Raw genomic sequence first — 15,897 nt, 5'->3', positions numbered from 1 at the left:
ACGAGGTAGTCCACACCAGCACCAGGTCATTTTATGTCTTGTGGATATTCTTGACCTAAGCTCCATAGTTGCTCCATTACTGTGCCAAAGATACCATGTGCAAGATCTGCTAAGAAGTGCTGTGGATCTAAAGGTGATGAGGCTGTTCCCAAAAAGGTATAGTTCTGTACTTCTGTACAGATTTGACTGTACACAAGATGGCCTTTGTGCTGCCACTTAGGCTGTAGAGAGAGTACCAGGAAAAAAAAAAACTAGCAGGCTGTAATGCAGATTGTATAGCTGTTGGGTCTTTGAAATGATGACTTTCCCCATGAAGGAGGACTGCAGAGTCTCCCTCAAAGCTTTGGGGTCTTTGAAATGATGACTTTCCCCTTGAAGGAGGACTGCAGCGTCTCCCTCAAAGTTTTTCATTACTTCTAAAAAGCAGAAACAGCTGGTGGTGATATGAATAGCTTGCTGGCTGAACTGAACAACAGAAGCCCGCAGCTGATCTGATCAACTGTGCCGTCATGAACAGGTGTCATGCCGTGGTATGAGAGTTAACACTGGCAGGTTTTTATTGGACACTGGGATATTGTAAAATGTGTCAAGCCAAAAAATCCCCTAACCTCAGATTGGATTTATTTTGTTGGTCTTAAATAGATATCTCTGTCAATGTGGGAGAATGTGTACTTATGAGAAACAAGATAAGTGCTAGACCAGGGATTCTTCAACTCCTTCGTAGTGTGATCCATATCTAAATAAAGAGATTTTCTCCTGGAACCCCTCCCTTCTAATTCCTGGTTGTATATACTCCCATAATCACGTAGTATACTTGTGGAAACTACAGCAATTGCATCTATGGGAAAGTATTTAATATATTTTTAGCTATCTTTGAATGTGATCTGGCAGCTGGAAGCAAGGAGAGTCAGCACCATGTGAACAGTTAGCTTTCCAGAGATCCCTAACAACTGTGTGAGGGACCATGAATGGCCTGTGAGTCCGAGGGTTAGCACTTCTGTATTAGCCTAATTGATAGTTTGTACTCTGTGTTAGCAATACTGTAGTCTAGGGAGGCTGCCATGGGTTTATTAACAACAGGGACATTTCCTTATACAAAACTTCTGTGCAGTCAATGTGTTGGGTTTTTTTTTACTGTAGAGGAAGATATGAGTAGCATGGTTAAAGGTGAAGGGACTGGGGAGTGCTGGAGGAGAGTAATTCAAGCTTGTGGGTTGGTTGGGAAGAGAACGTAGCAGTTACCTTGCCCCGCACTGGCTAATTCCTTTCTCTTTCCCAAACTTCCATAATTTAGGAAGAAGGATTTTGTACGGATGCAGGAGAAATTTCCCGGATGAACTCAGCTTTGAGAAGAGTAGCAGCTTTTCATAAGTGAGATGTTTATTTACACACTTTACTTCCCCATATACTTAAGTGTTGACCTAACAGGTGCAAAGTGAGAATTGCTCTTGTTTTTTAGCTTTAATAAGATTTTTCATAAGAGAATGAAAATGATCCCTGTGAGAGGTGCTGCAAGGTTTAGTTTTTTCTTAACAGAACTGTACTCTTAGATATGGAATTCTTTTTGGACTCCTTACTGAGGTTGGAGCATCGGCCCTAATATGGCTAAGAAGTGTGTGCGACAGAGTTGGGATGTCAGAGTGGACACAGAGATCCTCTCTGTGGTGCCTCCCTCCTAGCTGGATGCTTTTCCATTGCCTTGCTGTCAACACTGGTGGTCAGTCTGAAGAGAGTATAGTGAATGCAGTCTTTTTTCCCAGCAGATGTAATCTGCTTTGTTTGTTTTAGTTTACTTGATCTTTTTGTGTTAAAAGATGGATTTCTCAAAAGCTTGGTTCTCCAGTGATTGTTCACCAAGTAAATTATCATGCAAGATAGTAAAGGGTGGGGGAATTGGGCTGCTTTCTCAATGTGTCTTTTACCTATTCTGCATGCTAGGGCTGCTCTGTTTTTGCAAAGAGAAGTCTAACGTTGAGTTGTGAACACTCAAGGGTAGTAGAAATACTTTTTTAAGGCAGGGTGGGGAAATTGTTCTTTAGACCTTTTTGGACACTTATAGAGTGTGGATAGAGTATAAGAAAGGGTAAAGAGCTCAGGCTTCTTTTTCCTCACCTCACAACACTGCAGTTTTGTGGTAGGAATGCAGACTAAAGCTATGGGCTAAAGGTTGCAGTGTTAGATCAGGAAAAACTCAATTTCATCCCCCTCCCCCCCCCCCCCCCCCCCCCAAATAATTAATAATTAGTTGTTTAAAGTTATTGCTCTACATCAGATGAAGGCAAGAATAGGATACATTTAACCTGTTTGCTCAGGTGAGATTTCATTTGTTGGTTAGTGTATCATTATTGTTTCTTTTTCACTTGCAGTGCCCATGATCTCACCAAGTGGAATCTGTATGACAAGACTTTAAGGTTGCTGGTGTTTGAAATGGAACATAGGAGTTTGCCTGTTCTGGTGAGTTGTTAATATTTAACATTGAAAGAGGTTTTTCTTGTTGAAAGCAGGAAAATTAGGAAATATTAAATAATCTTACATATCAATGTCCTATGAGGCAGGAGGATACTGTTTCCATCTCTGGGAAACTGAGGCTGTCTTTGGTGTAACGTTATTGGAATCGGTAAATTCATGCCATAGATTCGTTTAGTTTGGAGATTGTCCAAAACTATGATGATCATCTGACATCAGGATTGATCCTTTGTCATGCTCAGTACTTCCCATTGATTGCACAGTCTTGCTCTCAGTACATATGAAATTGTTGGGACTGTGAGGAGCCCCTTATAGATTGCATGTAACCAGAAAGTGGAATGCTTTGGACCCGTTGCTTGCAGATTGACTCTTGGGTGAAGATGGTTTGTAATTACCAGTTGTCTCAACTGCAGCCTTTTGGTTGTCTGGTTGCCTCAACTCAAAAATTGGCTGTGCCAAGATGGAGGTGTATATCCTGAGATTACAAGGTGAAGTACTCAAGCAGTCATGAATATTAATCAGCCTCTGTTCTCAGGACAGAACTTGAGGTTATTTGGAAAGGGGTGAAATTTAGCTGGGAAGAGAGAGTCTGCAGCCAGTGGGTAGAGGTGGACTCCTTTAGATGGAGCATCAGAGCACCAAGGTTTGGCTTCTGCTCTGAATTACCCTCTGGAGGAGTCTGCCTTTCACCAAAGACTGCAGAGAAATCCTGAGAAGCTAAGCTAAAGTTAGTCTCTGTGAACACCCTTTTTAGTACATGGTTACTTTCCACTGAACTTGTCAAGACATCAGAGTTCTGCAGAAGCAGAACCTTAGTAATGAAGTTTCTCAGGAGGCAATGTTTGCTTTTATGTAAACCTATTAAGTTTATTTTGAGGGTCTAAATACTTTACAGTGCAGAAATGGTCATGCAAGCAGCATGCAGAATGTCAGGCTTGGATGCTTTGTTTAGTTCTAAGCTTTTTGCTGTTGAGCCTTTCATGTAAATAAAGGACATGTGTTTTCATTTGCAGATGGTCCTGCCAGCTCTCCAGTGCACGTATTTTTCTCTCCTGTGGCAACTAGCTGCAGTTTTGGAAAATTCTCCCAAGGTTGGCCACTCCACATAATTTTGAAACTCAGAGTTGTGCTTCTAGGAGTTTAAGTTGCTTTTCTATTCTCAGATTGCCAGAAGAAAACAAGCTTTCTAAGAAGATAATTTGTGTGTTTTCTTGAGGAAACCAAATTGAGTTGAGGCATTTTCTCTCTGTCTTGCCATCTTTTTTATTTTAAAGTGTTTATGCTTTTTCAGTCCGCAAGAGAGTAAATGAACAATGGTTCACCTCTATTTTTACTGCAAAACATGCGCATCAAATTCCTGGGGCTTGATGGAGATAAGGAACTTGTACCACTGCCAAACAGTTTGTTGTTTTCTTGTTTTAAGCAACAAAGAATATTCAGGGAAAACTCCAGGAAGTCCTGTTGTTTTGTTTTGGTTTTATTTTCTTGTTTTACTTATGTATTTCTGGCAGAAAGTTTGAGGGAAGTGGTAATTTTCTCATCAGCTGACTAGTTACTTTCTTAATTGGTTTTCTATAGTGCCAAGCTCTGGCAGGTATTTCAGAAGACAGCCTACTTTAAGACACCAGAGAGGAAAACTTTTTTATGCTTTGGTTTACGTGGGAATGTGTACCTGTGCAGCTCCTCTTTGTGGTGATTTCTGACTACACGGAGTGCTGCTGCTTCTGTCATTCTGTCCCCTTCCCCTGGTGCTCCTGTGTGTACAGAACAGGACGCTGACATGGACATTTGTTTTGTGTGAGAAATGCTATCTGGGAGGTTACCCGTTTGGTGACTGATTCACTATCTATTCCCGTCCCATTCCATTCCTGTGTGGATGTCCACATCTCTCACTGCTCTAATATGTTCTGCCTGTCAGTCCAGACACGGTTAGCTTGACTGATAATGGGGCAGCACATTTTTTAATTTGGCCTTTCATATGGGAGCAGATTCTGATTGGAAGCACAATGTTACGGCCCACTCTGCAGGGCCAAATCTGGATGTTGGCAGAGAGAGAAGTTCCAAGAGCAAAAAAGAACATTTCCTGGACAGCAGCTCTAGGAATGTTTCTTCCTCCTCTCCTCCCCCAATGGTGTTAAGGCAATGTTTTGCCTCCCCTTGTGCTTCTTCTCAGCATGCCCTGGGATGGATCCCCTTTCTTCCAAAGATACAGTTGCATAGCATGAAATCCAGCCCTCCTGTAAGGGCATTCCTCTTCTATTGACTGCTCAAAGCTCAGTGCAGTGCAACAGCTGGGACCTAGTGAAGGATGAGAAAGTCTTTTATGTGGCTGTGGGCAAATCAAATATTCTCTCTTGCTGGATTCCTCTTAACAAATAGAGGTGTCTAAGCTTCTGAGTGCCAAAGTTAGAAGCGTAGTGAAACTGCATTCTCTCTGTAGTCAATAGAGGGAGAGAGAAGAGCAACTCCAGAAGGCAATTCACACTGAAAATTAGGTGGGATGGACCAGACTTTTTCTGACTCTACTTCCATCTCTAAAGTGGAAATCATTATCACTGCTTTATAAGGATAAGCTGAAGTGAATTCTGCAAATCTTGCAGTTGCTTGGAGGGCTGTATAAGGGACTACATGCTATTAGAGCTGCCCATCCTACAGATGGAGAACCAAAGAGTTTGTGACTTGCTGAATACCACTAGCCTCAGCAAGTGTGACAGATGCACATGGCCTACTAGTATATGTCACATTTCTGCACCGGGGGGGGGATGGACGGGGGACGGGGGGACACGACAGGGAGGAAGTATATCTTTTTATGGATTGACCTTTTCATTCCAGATATTGTGCCTGAAAACAAGACATGGTTTTAAAGTTGTTCATAGCTAGGTAGCTGTTGCTGCTGTGAGATGTCAGCTTCTTTCATAACATCATCACCTGTGCTATCTTAAATGAATAATATCAGTAGAAGAAAGATGCAGGTGTTGTTTCTTCTGTAATTCTCTATTGAATCATAGTCCCTAACATCTTTGTCCTGTCACTTTTCCTAACTATGTTTTTAGGAGACTCTTTTTGCACTAAGAAGAGAGCTGAGGCGTTTCAGTCAGATTTGCATGTGCTTCCTCCACCATAAGGAAAAAGATGTAAGAGAAAAGGTTTGTGTTTCTCTATCACTTAATTGGTGTTCATGCTCAGTCCTCCTTTTAAATGCCTGCCTTTCTTTTCATAGTAGTATTTCCTTCTACTGATTTGTGCTATTTTTTGTCTCTTAGCAGAGAAATAACTCTTTAAAAAAACAATCTTCAACTATCTATTTTAAAGGAAAATTAAAGTTATGTTAGTTAAAATGCTACAAAAGTTAGTGCTTTAATCAAGCATAGCTATGTGTCTGCACGGGTCCATGTGCAGAATCAAGGCCTAAATCTGAATGACTCTATTTGCCAGTTGATAATCATTGTGTTTTCTGATTTGACTGATCAGTGTACTGGTTGCTATCATTGCTTTATTAATGCCTTGCAATGAATATTATTTCAAAAATAAAACAATGGAGAAATTGTCCAGTGATTCATGTGTTAAAAGAGAGATATTCTAGCATAATAGAGCTCTTCTTCCTTCCCATGGAAGTTTGAAAATCTTTAGGTGGTGTTCATGCATGATATTTGAATATACTGTATCCTATGGTAAAAGTTCTGGAAGGGCTTAGCTGTGGCATTTTACCACAGGTTGGGGCAAACAGAAATCTTTAGCTTGTGAGGAAGAAGTGGGATAGAAGCTAGATTGTGACTTGTGGTGTTTGATGGAGATGCAAAGTGGAGTTGGCATGAAAAGTAAATGGTCTCTAAATCCTTCTTTGGCTTTGTTTGCTTGATACAGGCCTTCATGATACTCTGTGACTGGTTGCTAATTTTGAGTCATCAGGATTCAAATAATAATGAAGAAACAGTTGGACTTCTAGAGTATCTTCCTAACACATCACTTCAGGAAAAACTGCTTTTGTTTATCCAGGAACATGTTTTCTTAGAGGAAGAAGAGGAAAGCAAAGGTTAGACTTCTTTATCACTGGAGAAACAGTCTACCACTTTTGCTGTCAATTGTTGTCTGCACTGAACATATCAGGAAAAGGGGCTGATCTTTTTTTTTTGTCGGGGGGGTGGGGTTTTTTTGGTTGGGCCTCTTTATAAGCAAAGTGGCTCACCTGTTGTGCACTGATCTGTATCTACTGTGGATCAACCACAGGAAATAGCTGCCAATTCACTCATAGGTAGAAAGGGCTGATGTAATGCAGGGATGGGTGAGAATGTAAAAGTATTTGGTAGACTGATGTTGGTGGTAGAGATGATGGTGTTAGCCACCTCTGTGGAAGGCCTTGCAGTGTTACAGTGTGACTCTGTCAGTGCATGGGCACTTCTAAGCCATCAGAGTAAAGGACTAGTGGGTTTTGATTTGGGGAGCTTGGGGCAGATTTTGTGGGAAATAGCTATGTACTTGTTGCTCTGTTGCCTTTTTCAAACACATCCAGATGACAAATTGAGGCTGTTATTGTGAAGGCTGGTTTCTTTGGGGAGTGTTTTGAAAATAGATTGTTAGTTCATTGTGGTTTTGAGGCCGAGTTCAAGTGTCATGCTTTGAAAAACCAAGCATTGTTCTATTATTCACATTATTGTGTCAAACTCTTGTCCTTCAGTTGTTCAGATGGACTTCTGCGTTCAGTTTTGGGCAGCACGCTTATCCAGGTTACAGTGTATATGCAAGAAGAGATGAGCCTAAATTGCAACAAGGGAGATAGTAGAGGAGAATCGTTAATGGTAAAGGTAGAGATAGAATAGAAAAGATTGCTCAAGAATGTTATAGTATCCTAGTTGTGGGAGTTTTTGAAGCAGGTTATGTTTCAGGTTGCATATGTTATGTATCTGAAACTGATAAAGTTGATCCTGTTTTGGGCCTGAGATCTGTTTCAGTCCCATTTTGTATGATGCTTTCAATTTCTCAGTCCTCTCCACAAAGGATCCCTGTCATCCCATTGCAGATTCCTTCCTGAACGAGTGATTCTGTCATGCTGTGGGGGTGCTTGTCTGTGTGCACATCTGGCAGCTGCTCCATTTCAGTGTTAACTCTTAATTTGCACATACTTCTGATCAGTCACCTGCCTTATGTTTGTTTCCAGGCCCACAGTCATGCTAGAAGCGGAAACAGTCCAGATAAAAATTATAGGTCAAAGACTGAAGCTTTTTGGCAGTTGGTAGGTTACATTCACAGCGGGAAAGAGTGTATCTCAGCTCTCCTACTGCAAGAAGCTCTCCCCAGGCACCTTTCTAGCTGAGTTGCAAGGCTCTTACTTGTTTTCCACGAGTTACCCAGCTAGTAATTAACTCATGTTCCAGAGACTTAGTATGTTCTCAATGATATGAAATGACTTCTTTCTTTCACTCTTGTTGATATAACCACTTGGAGAGTTTCACCTGAAGTCTTCTCGTTGACTGTGTAGGGCAACTGTTGTAGGGTTTCTGATGAGTTATGTGGTGGTTTTCTAGCATCTGTGTTATTCTATGGAAAACAAACGTGGTTGCAATTTGTCTGGTCTCTTCCTTTTGGTGTGTTTGTGCTTTTTGTTCTGTACTCTGTTTGGTTCTGTTCTGTAGTTGTGAGCAGTGTTGTATAAGAAGATTCTGAGTAGTAGAAATGCAAAAGCCCTATGAAGATCAGAGTAGAAGACAGTGCAAATAACTCGTTTTCACTGTCATCAGCTGCAAGCTTTGAAATGGAAAAAATCCATTTCTGTTATACACATTCATTTTCTGATATACACAGGAATGAGCACTAGCATCTGTTGCTTGGCATGTTGACTGAACAGCTGAGTCTGTGCTATTTGGATGAAACTTGGTCATTAAAATTGAGATATCTTGAATAAAGTAGTAGAACAAAGCTTCAATGCTTTTGTTTTCCTAGACCTGACAGAAGAGGAGGAGAGAAAGGATGAAAGTTGCAAACTTGACGACTTGCACAAAAAGCGGAGTCTTCTTGCAGCATATTGCAAGTTAATAGTGTATAATGTGGTAGAGATGACTGCGGCTGCTGAGATCTATAAGTATTATGTGAAGGTAATGTTTTACATAAGGTTGCTTTGCCTATCAGTGCATTTTAGTTTTTGAAAGTGACTCCAGTGTTTGTGAAAGATGTGGGGTTAAAAGTCTTATGGCTCAGAATCCTTGTATAATCACAAAAGGGCTAGAAAATCAAGCAAGAGTGGGACAAATCTCTCCTCTTTGCTCTGCAGACGAAGTAACTGAAAATTGGGTAGAGGGTATGTCTGTCTGAACACCTGCTCCTCAGCTTCTCCAGAGAGGCCATTGCAGAGAAGCAGTTTATGGCTGGGAGAATGTTTTAACTATAGAGATTCTGAGTGAAGTGGTGAACTTACTTCATACAGCTCACGCAGTCCATATGCAGGTGGCCTAGATTTCACATGGGTCCCTGTGCTTAGACAACTGGTAGAGCTTCAACCGCTCTGAGGTGGGTTTCAGGAGAGCCGAAAACAGCACAGGGCGGGCAGTTGCCTTGAGTCAACTAATAGGACTTTGGAAATACCTGAATATGTATCTTTTTCTTTACTTCATTGGGCCCAAGGCGAGCATTGATTAAATACAGAAAACTCCCTGTTTCTCTCCTGAGGAGGCTTTGTTCTTTTGTTATAATAAATACTTAACAATTTTGGTGTAACTTTAATCCTCACATTACTCTTAAAGAAGCATACCATTGCTTTACAGGTGAAAGAATATAAAAAGTCCAGTTTTCATCTTTTCACTTGGGTGTTCTGATATTGGAAGTGTTTTATGAACTTCTTGTGTGGCATGAAGAGAGTCATGTGTTTTGTGTACTCCCAGTGCTAAAGAAGGGGAATGCTAATTCTCATTTGTTTCGTTGCTGTTAATAGACCTACAATGATTTTGGAGATATAATTAAAGAAACGTTAAGCAGGACAAGGCACAATAACAAAATTCAGAGTGCTAAGACACTGATGCTCTGTCTGCAGCAGGTAAGATTAAGATTAAAGCTGGAGGCTAGGGGCTCTTATGACTGCTGTATTCATATTGGGGTTTTTCACCTACCTTGGCATAATTATTCAAATTCATTAAAAAACCTAGTGGAAGAAATTGTTTCCTTGCCTGTACTTTCTATGTGTACATTGTTTTTGCATGTCATAATCAAAACTCCTTTCAAGTCATTACATCTGGTTTAAAATGTAATTTTGTGCACCATTATTTTGTCTTGTTTTTAATCTTCAAATGCATAGTGTGTTAGGACTGATGTGAGATTATGGAGTGTTTCTTGGGACATGGTAGGTGTCACTTAACCTTAACAAAGGTTAAGGATATTATTCTGTGTTTTACGGACTGCCTCAATTCCTACTGAATTTGAGGAGCCACAAATGTGTCTGTGGCTGGCCAGCTCTAATCCCCAGTATTTTCAGTATTTTTTTCTGTAAGAAAGTGGGGTGCGGCTCTTCTGAAGGGTCTCAGTTGCTGGGGCTTGCAGCTGCTGACTGATGAGGCCAGTTAGCTATTTTAGCAGCTGCTTTTGCAGGCTCTGCCCATGACCAGAGTTGCTTCTAGCTTGGAGTCGTGCTGTAAGCCACAGAGCAGGCTCCTCCCAGGGGGTAGCGATACATGAGCTTTGCTTATTTCACACACATTGCCAGGGGCTTAGATCCGTGAACTAGCCCCTGAAATCTGAGCTTAGATGAGGCTAAGCAGCATTTGGCTACATATATTCTGCTGACATAGTCAGGACTGTGTGTTTAGGTATCGCATAGACAACAGGCCCTTTTTGGCCTTTGCTTGACCTTGAAAGTTAACAGGTTGAAGAGAACAAGCTACCTCCATGTTCCGTTAGGAAAAAACCCCAAAACGTAGTTAATTGGGTTTGAGATGTGCTTTTGACCCAGTTTCACTTTCAGAAATTGGGCTATGCTGCTGCCAAACTTGCTGCTTTATATCTGCATTCTGATATTCTGAAAGCCTCTTGGGCAACTTACGCCTCTGGGGCTTGATTCAGAAGTCCCAACAGGAGATGGGGTCAGTGCAGCCGTCATCTTCAGGAATCAGTTCTCTGTTTATGCACATAATTTTTAATTTTTATTTTTTCATTTGTGCCTATCTGTGAAGCACAACAGTGTCCTTTGTGTCAGTTCCTTGTCTTTGTTCCAGTCGCATGCTTCTGAAGCACATGACTTACCTGCTCTTTTGTAAAGCTTCTGTCTGTGTAAGATAACCGTTGCTTGCTGTGCATGTCTCTGTGTCCTCCTGGTGCTTTGTTTTCCTGTAGGATTACATATGGTTGCTTATTTGAGACTTCTTTTGCAGCTGTTTCAGACACATGCAGAAAGCCAAGACAGCAGTAGTGGCGTGGACTTCTCCTCTGCTTCCTTCACAAATATGAAAGAACTTGCTCGTCGCTTTTCACTAACGTTTGGCTGGGACCAAGTGAAATCTAGAGAATCTATAGCCATGATACACAAGTACGTACCACGTAACATCACTTTGTCCATGGTCATTGCTTTTGTTAGTTGTCTGTTTTATTACTCTATTTTTTTTTTTTCTTCCAATAGGGAAGGGATTGAATTTGCCTTTCAAGGAGCTAGTGGAGTAGATGGAAAATGCTTGCCTCCTAACTTGAGCTTTCTGTTAATCATCAGTGAATTTTCCAACAAGCTGCTAAAGCCAGACAAAAGACTAGTGTAAGTTAAGTTCTTGTACACTGTCATACACAGTTTGTGTTTGGTGTATCCCTGTACATGGGACACTTGACCTTCAGTGTTGCAGAAGTTGCTCAAGGGCTTTTCAGAGAATCTTTGAAATCAATCTGCTGCTGAGGCTGTTAGTTTGAGAGACACTTGTTGAATTTTGCAGTAGTAGTCATTTCAGATTGTATGTGCAGTATGCATTCTAGATCTTTTTTAGACGTAATTGTGGCCACATACGGCAATTCTTCTGAAGGAAGGATTCCCAACTTGACTCATTAGTGGAGCAACAGGAATGCTTTTCTGAACAGAAAAGTAAAGCAGAGAAGATTGAGGAAGAGACAGTGCCCGGATCATTATTTTGTAATGATCTAATTCCACAGCTTCAGGACTCAATTACATGAGTTCCATGGAATATATTTGGAATAGAAATATACAGGACATTCATAATGTGGATATTTAAATTAAAAAATTTACTGTTTACAGAGGAATATGCCTTGATCCAGTTGGGCCCATGTTTTACAGTGGTTTAAATATTTACATTTAATAATACAAGATTGATAGGCTTATTTTGGCATCATGAGGCATTACGCATGTGAACAGAGAGATGTGTGATTATGTCTCTTATTCTCTTCTTCACCTGCCTCAACTCCAGTCATTTTTGAGAAGCAAGTAATGTTCTTCCTTCTATTTGACCTTTGTCATTACTTTGCTAGTCAGTGCTGCTTATTTTGGATCTGGATCTCTGCACTTCAGTCTTCTATTTACAGATGCTGTAAAAACTATTGCAAAATATATAACAGGTACTTCCATTTTCCTGAGAGCATATTTGAAGACAGGGGAATGTAAGATGAAACATTAAGACACATCTGCCTTTTTGAATTTCTGAGCACATCACTCCAGTACCTGACAAGAAAAGTTCCACTTTGGAGAAGAAGTCAGCAGAAATGGAAGAAATCCTCACCCGTCACATCTTGCTGAGCCCTGTGTAACTTGTTTGCTTCCGTGTCACTTTGTCTTAAATTGGAGGTTAACTTCCATGGGGATTATTACCAGTTTTTATGTAACAAGGGTCAAGAGTAGTAAGATGTCTACTATCCTGTTACTTTACACGACAAACACAATTTATTAATGATTGCCAGCTACCCAGACAATGTATTTTAAAAAATGAATTCAAACCCAAAATGCAAAATACAGAAGAAAAATATTTGACATATACTGATTATAACCCCTGGTAAATCTAAAGGGGATAATCTATGTGGGGATCTAAGGGGAAATGGTATTTCCCCCTTTCCCCCTTTCTATTCTTGCATTTTTCTCAGAGATAATCTTTGAGATGTATGACTAGAATTGGTTTTCATAGAATCGTAGAATCACAGGAGGGTTTGGGCTGGAAGGGGCCTTAAAGATCATCTAGTTCCAACCCCCCTGCCATGGCAGGGACACCTTCCTCTGGACCAGGTTGCTCAAAGTCCCATCCAACCTGGCCTTGAACACTTCCAGGGAGGCATCCACAACTCCTCTGGGCAACCTGTTCCAGTGCCTCACCACCCTCACAGTAAAGCATTTCTTCCTAATATCTAATAAAAATCTACTTGAAACCATTACCCCTTGTCCTGTCACTACACTGCCTGATAAAGAGTCCCTCCCCATCTTTCCTGTAGGCCCCCTTTAAGTACTGGAAGGCCGCAATAAGGTCTTGCCGGAGTCTTCCCTCTTCCAGGCTGAACAACCCCAACTCTCTCAGCCTGTCTTCATAGGGGAGGTGCTCCAGCCCCTGTTTTGTACAGTTTCTGTAGAACTCTGTCCCAGTTGTCTGGATTTTAAAGAGCCGTTACCATCTGTGTGGTGACACTTGTGCAATAAGTAGATTTCTGTTAATCCATCCTTGAAAAACTTTGTCATTTCATTTACTTCCAAGGAGTAATTTTTAATTAAACAAGAGGAAAATACTCCATCATTGATGTGAGCAGATTTAAAGCTAAATCCTGATAATTTTTTTCCTAGGGCTATATTTAACTTCTTGACCAGAGGATATATTCCAGAAGTATATTCCTGAATGTATTAGATACATTCAGGTAGGTTTATTCATTGAAAACTTATGTGGGAAATACAGAACCTAGCAGGGAGTGCTCTTTGACTTCAGTTCTTACTGCTTTGGACCTTCCCACTGGTGCTGGGAACAAATGGGAAACAATAAAATTCACAAGGGGGGAAATTGCAATTTTATCCACAACTACATTCAGACTATGTTTCCAGAGTAACAGTTTCTATTCTGGGAGGCCTAAAATGCCTTGCAGGGGCTGGAGATTATGTTTCCTCTTAGAAATATTTAGGTTTAGCTCCATCATAAATTACTAGATGGAATGTTTTAGGTCAACATGAACTTTTAGAAAAAACATCTGGTTATTTTCATTTTTATTATTAATCATAGGATTGATGTCCAGGTCTGTATGTTAACATATGTGCATGTACCTGTAACAGATGAGATACAGAATATGGGCATTTGTTAGAAAGGAGTATATTTCAACACCATCAAAGTATATGGATTTTAACCTCTTCCCCTGTAATTGCCCAGGCTGTAGCAGTAAAATACCTGACTTGTCAATTGCTCTGTGCCACAACATGCACACAAGAAATGAATTATTGAATAACAAGCTGCATGAAGGGCCTGATTCCTGAATCAGTAGGAGTCTTTCCATTGACATTGATAGCAGTTGGATTAGACCCTAAAACAGTAGTTACAATACATGCTTGTTTGAAACCAGCAAATTCCATTACCAGGGTTTCTTGATCCCTGGGGCCCCCAGAGTCCAGGACTCTAATTGTTTCGGAGTCAGTGCTTACCCTAACCTCCTCCCAGCACCGGTTTTCTTGTTTTGCAAAGCGAATGAAATGTCTGATACTTTCCAGGCCACACTCCTAATCAAAGAAAGAATAATATACTGTACATGCTGGCGTTAAAACTGTCACTTCTGGTATTTGCTAAGGTGGGGTCTGTTTTAACAACACTGAGCTTCATTTTAAAGTGATGGGCTGTAGCTGAAATGTAGTTAATATCCAGTTTTTAATCCTGAGTCAGACTTTGGTTTTCTTTTCTTACTGTTATGAAGTAGGAACGGGTCAGAAAGACTTTGTCAGAAATGTCTTGTTTTTCAAAAAGAATGTTTGAAGGAGACCTCTTTGCTCCAGAAGAGGTGATAGCTTCACCTGGCATTCAGGGAGGCCCCGTGTTGAGTCTCCGGATTGAATCAGGCAGAACAGGGATTTGAACCAATGTTTCCCACCTCTTGTGTGTTGTCATAACTGCAGAGCTGTTAACTGCTTCTTGCAGACACTTGAAATTTTATTGGGAACCTGAGCAAATTGGATTGAGTTTGAGATGATATTATGGAAAAGTGGTTTTATTGGTGGTTCTTTTTTTTAAATTTTGACAAAACAGGCACTCATGGTGTAAATACCCCATTTCCTGACCTGCTGTACTGCTGAATCACAAGGAGCATCTCTTGCCTGGCATCTCCTTTGCGTTGCAGTCCATGAGGCAGAAAAGGGACACCAGGAGAAGGGGTGCATCCTTGCAGAGTTCTGCTCTGTTCAGACTGCTCCTGGCAGCAGCAATCGGCAGGGACTTTTCCTGCACAGGAAATTCTTTCTAGAGACTGACGTAATTCTGTAATTCCTGTGAATCAAGTGTTTTTTCTAATGCTAAAATTTAAGCACTCTTTTAGCTCTGAAGACATTCACATTTTAAATATTCATATATTTCAGAGATGTCAGATATTTCTGAGAAGGGGGATGCGCTTTCTTTTTCTTCGACAGTTCTGTCTGCACTTTTGGGGGTTAAAGGGAAACTGCCTTTCTAGCAATAGCTTCCCTAGATATTGAGGAGAAAGACACTGAGTTTTCTTATGCTTGCTTTTGGTTTTCTCCAGGTATGCTTACTTACAGAGGTATATAGCAGAACCACTGCCTTGCAGAGGAGATGAATGGCAGCCGTTGATTTGGTACAGAAACTCTTTGCTGGCAAATGAAGATGAGGAGAGCTCTGTCCTCGGCAGTTCAGGAGAGTGGTCCCCTGTGGGCACTTCTAAGATGTCCTCTTTTAAAAGGAAATTGTCTAATGGTATGAAACCTTCGCTCTTCTGGATCAGCTGTATTTGCTTTGTCCCAGCAAAAATGCATTTCGTGCTTTGTATTAGCAGTACCACAGTGTGTTGGGTGTTGTGGACTTTCCAGTTTGAACTTCAGCTTTCCAGTTTGCCTTCAGCTTTGTTGTTGTTAAAGGCCTCTTCATCACTCAATAGCAGGAAGGTTGGTCTGGAGATTTTGTGTGAGCCAAATTCAGATAATCCCAAATTCTGATCAGTACTGAGCTCTGGCATTTGTCTGTGCCATTGAGACTTAGTTCATTGCTTTCAATTGTTAAGTTAAGGGCGTTGTTGCTTTAGGTGCTGTAGATAATTGAGAAAGGAGAGGTATTTCCAGAAGCTGATTCAGATCTTCAGCCCAGATGATCTGGGCCGAATCATCTTCTGGGGTCTTTCTCTCTTGAATTACTAGGGAGCCTGTAAGATTATACTCCTAACTTAGAGTTACAGTTAGGTGGGCTGCATCGAGGCTTTAGCAGCTCTCATGGACTTCCAATCCATAATGAGGTATTCACTGCATGGGTATGGTGGGACTTAATTAAATGTAGTAAAGCC

The 15,897-nt window shown here is 40.9% G+C and overlaps 1 protein-coding gene across 8 annotated transcripts in view; it reads left to right on the top strand.

Annotated features, from left to right (window-relative positions):
- The window catches only part of LOC142419784 (cohesin subunit SA-2-like), a 64,945-nt gene that overhangs the window by 44,952 nt on the left and 4,096 nt on the right, over nt 1-15,897 (top strand). For all 8 annotated transcript variants that reach the window (XM_075523074.1, XM_075523066.1, XM_075523093.1 and 5 more), the window contains 10 exons: nt 1,295-1,371; nt 2,367-2,454; nt 3,480-3,557; nt 5,520-5,612; nt 6,331-6,499; nt 8,404-8,555; nt 9,389-9,490; nt 10,818-10,972; nt 11,063-11,191; nt 15,127-15,317. In XM_075523074.1, coding sequence (XP_075379189.1) covers nt 1,295-1,371; nt 2,367-2,454; nt 3,480-3,557; nt 5,520-5,612; nt 6,331-6,499; nt 8,404-8,555; nt 9,389-9,490; nt 10,818-10,972; nt 11,063-11,191; nt 15,127-15,317 — 1,234 coding nt within the window. The remainder of the gene's footprint in view (nt 1-1,294; nt 1,372-2,366; nt 2,455-3,479; nt 3,558-5,519; nt 5,613-6,330; nt 6,500-8,403; nt 8,556-9,388; nt 9,491-10,817; nt 10,973-11,062; nt 11,192-15,126; nt 15,318-15,897) is intronic.

Source organism: Mycteria americana, chromosome 1, assembly GCF_035582795.1.
Source record: "Mycteria americana isolate JAX WOST 10 ecotype Jacksonville Zoo and Gardens chromosome 1, USCA_MyAme_1.0, whole genome shotgun sequence".
NCBI classification, from domain to species: Eukaryota; Metazoa; Chordata; class Aves; order Ciconiiformes; family Ciconiidae; genus Mycteria; species Mycteria americana.
This window is presented reverse-complemented; position numbering and strand designations above follow the sequence as displayed.